The sequence below is a fragment of the Elephantulus edwardii genome, unplaced genomic scaffold, assembly GCF_000299155.1.
Source record: "Elephantulus edwardii isolate Elephantulus edwardi_28Jun2011 unplaced genomic scaffold, EleEdw1.0 scaffold00274, whole genome shotgun sequence".
Lineage (NCBI taxonomy): Eukaryota > Metazoa > Chordata > Mammalia > Macroscelidea > Macroscelididae > Elephantulus > Elephantulus edwardii.
Window position 1 is genome coordinate 2,277,677 of NW_006400024.1, and position 2,468 is coordinate 2,280,144.

Sequence of the window (2,468 nt, forward strand, 5' to 3'; positions counted from 1 at the left end):
CAGTGTCCCAGGGAGGGTGTCACTGTGGACAGTGGATGTGTAGATGGTCAGTGTCCCTGGGCGGGGTGTCAGCATAGGCGGTGTCCCGGGGTGTTACATGGGGGACGATGGGAGTACAAATACGCTGTGCCCTGAGGTCTGTGGCCACGACCTGCCCGCCAAGGGGCCTGCGCCTGTTCCTTGACTCGCGTGCAGACCTGTCCTGCATTGTACTGTTTGGGGCCTGCATTGAAGGCGTGGTCCTGCGAGATAAGTATGTCCTTCCTGCTCTGGCTCTGACAGTCCTCAGGGAGGGTGCCCTGGTTTAAACCCCAGCATCCGTTGCTGTGCCTTTGGTGGTGCATGGTGACACTCCTGGACGTGGGGCCCGTTATGACCCTCCTGTAGGCACTCAGAGGGCAGGATGGGGAGGCGCAGGCCAGCAGGGTTGGGTGTCCCTGCTCTCCTCTCTTCTGGTCCCCTGGCTGGTCTGCTCTGTGCCCTCTTTGGGCAGGTAATGGAGGAGGAAGCACCCTCCCTCAGTGGAGAGCGTCTGGACACGGCACTGAGCTGACTACTTTGTGGACCTGCGGGGCTGCAGCCCAAGGCTTAGTGGGTGATCTCAGGTGTGAACTAGGGGTACAGAGAGTTCAGGGACATTCTAGAGAATTACAGAGAGGCTTGTCCCACCACTTCTCTTCTCTAAGGAGTCACAGGTACAGGTGTGGTGGGGCTGGAGGTGCCACACCATGGAGCAGGTGCTGCTCAGCCTTTGTGAGTGTGTGTGCACGTGCTGACGTTTGTGGTGGCATCCTCGTGTGTGTGTGCACACACATAGCATGCTGATGGGTGTGGTGGCATCCTCGTGTGTGTGTGTTTGTACATGCATGCTGATGGGTGTACAGTGACTTATCCCGTGTGTGTGTTTGTGCTGATGGGTATGGGATGACTGTGCACTTGTGTGCTGGTGTGTGTGCAGTGACTGTCTTTATGGATATGCTAGTGTTCATGGAATAACTGCACGCACATGCTGGTGGGTGTGGGCTGACTGTACACATTTGCTGGTGGGGTGACAGTGTTCACACACATGCTGGTGGGTGTGGGCTGACTGTGCATGCGTGCTGTTTTATGTGGGGTGACTGCGTGTGTACATGTGTGCTGGTGGGTGTGGGGTAACTGCACACGTGTTGGTGGGTATGGGTTGAATTTTTCTGTGTATATGTGTGTGTGACAAGTATTGAAAAATATCATATACAAGCAAGATTCTACTGAAAATTATCCAAAAGTGACAAACAGCACATCAACAGAGAACTGCCAGATGTGCAGGCTGGGTTTAGAAGAGGCCGTGGTGCTGGGGATATTGTAGCTGGTGTTAGGTGGATCTCCTCTGTTTGTGCTACACTGTAGTTATAATGGAATACCTCCCAGGGGAGAGTGATGTATCTGAGGAGGATCTGAGGCGCTTGCTACAGATCAAGGACTGCAGCCTTCAATATGGATTGAAGCTCAACGTCAAGAAAACAAAGATTGTCACCAATGGGCCAATTGGCAGAATCATGATGGATGGTGAAGAGACTGTCAGCAGCTTCAGTTTGCTTGGTTCCACAATCAACACTGTTGGCACCACAGCCAGGAAATGAAAAGACAAATTGTATTGAGAAAGTCTGCTGTCAGAGACCTCTCCAAAGTACTGAAAAGCAGTGATGTCAGTCTAGAGACTAAGGTGTACCCGATCTAGGCCATGGTCTTTGCAATTGCTGGCTATGCATCAGAGAGTTGGACATTGACTAGGGATGATAAAAGGAGAATTGATGCCTTTGAGCTGTGGTGCTGGAGAGGAGTATTGAATATACCATGGACTGCTAGGAGAATAAACAGGTTTGTCCTGGAGAGGGTGAAGCCTGGCTGATCCTTGGAGGCAAGGATTCGAAGCTCCGTCTGACATACTTTGGACATGTTGCAAGGCAGAATCAGTCCTTGGAGAGGGACATCATTGTGTGGAGGGTGGAGGGACAGCACACGAGAGGATTGAGATGGATTGATTCAGTGACTGGGGTAATGAGGGCAGGTGTGTCAGAGACAGTGGACTTGGTGTGATGTATACTGTTTATGTACATGTACTGGTGGGTGTGGGGTGACTGTGTACATGTGTGTTAGTTTATGTGGGGTCACTGTGTACACTTGTGCTGGTGGATGTGAGGTGACTTATCTGTGTATTTGTGTGTGCATGCTGGTGGGTGTGGGGTGATGTATTCTGTTAGTGTGTGCACACATGTGTGCCAGTGGGTGTGGGGTGACAGCCTCTGTGTTTGTGTGTGCTCACTCATGCTGGTGAATGTGGGGTGATGTATTCTGGGGGGGTGTGTGCACATGCATGCTGATGTGTGTAGAGACAGGCTGAGGGAGTGGCCTGGTGGGAGGGTGACTTCCTTGTACGTGTATGTGTGTATCTGCACACACGTGCTGGTGGGTGTGGAGGGGAGCTGGGG

The 2,468-nt window shown here is 52.3% G+C and overlaps 1 protein-coding gene across 1 annotated transcript in view; it reads left to right on the forward strand.

Moving 5' to 3' along the window:
• The window catches only part of SLC12A7 (solute carrier family 12 (potassium/chloride transporter), member 7), a 66,442-nt gene that overhangs the window by 38,454 nt on the left and 25,520 nt on the right, over positions 1–2,468 (forward strand). Inside the window, 2 exon segments of the mRNA XM_006900168.1 lie at positions 196–253; positions 388–493. Of these exon segments, the coding sequence (XP_006900230.1) occupies positions 196–253; positions 388–493 (164 nt within the window).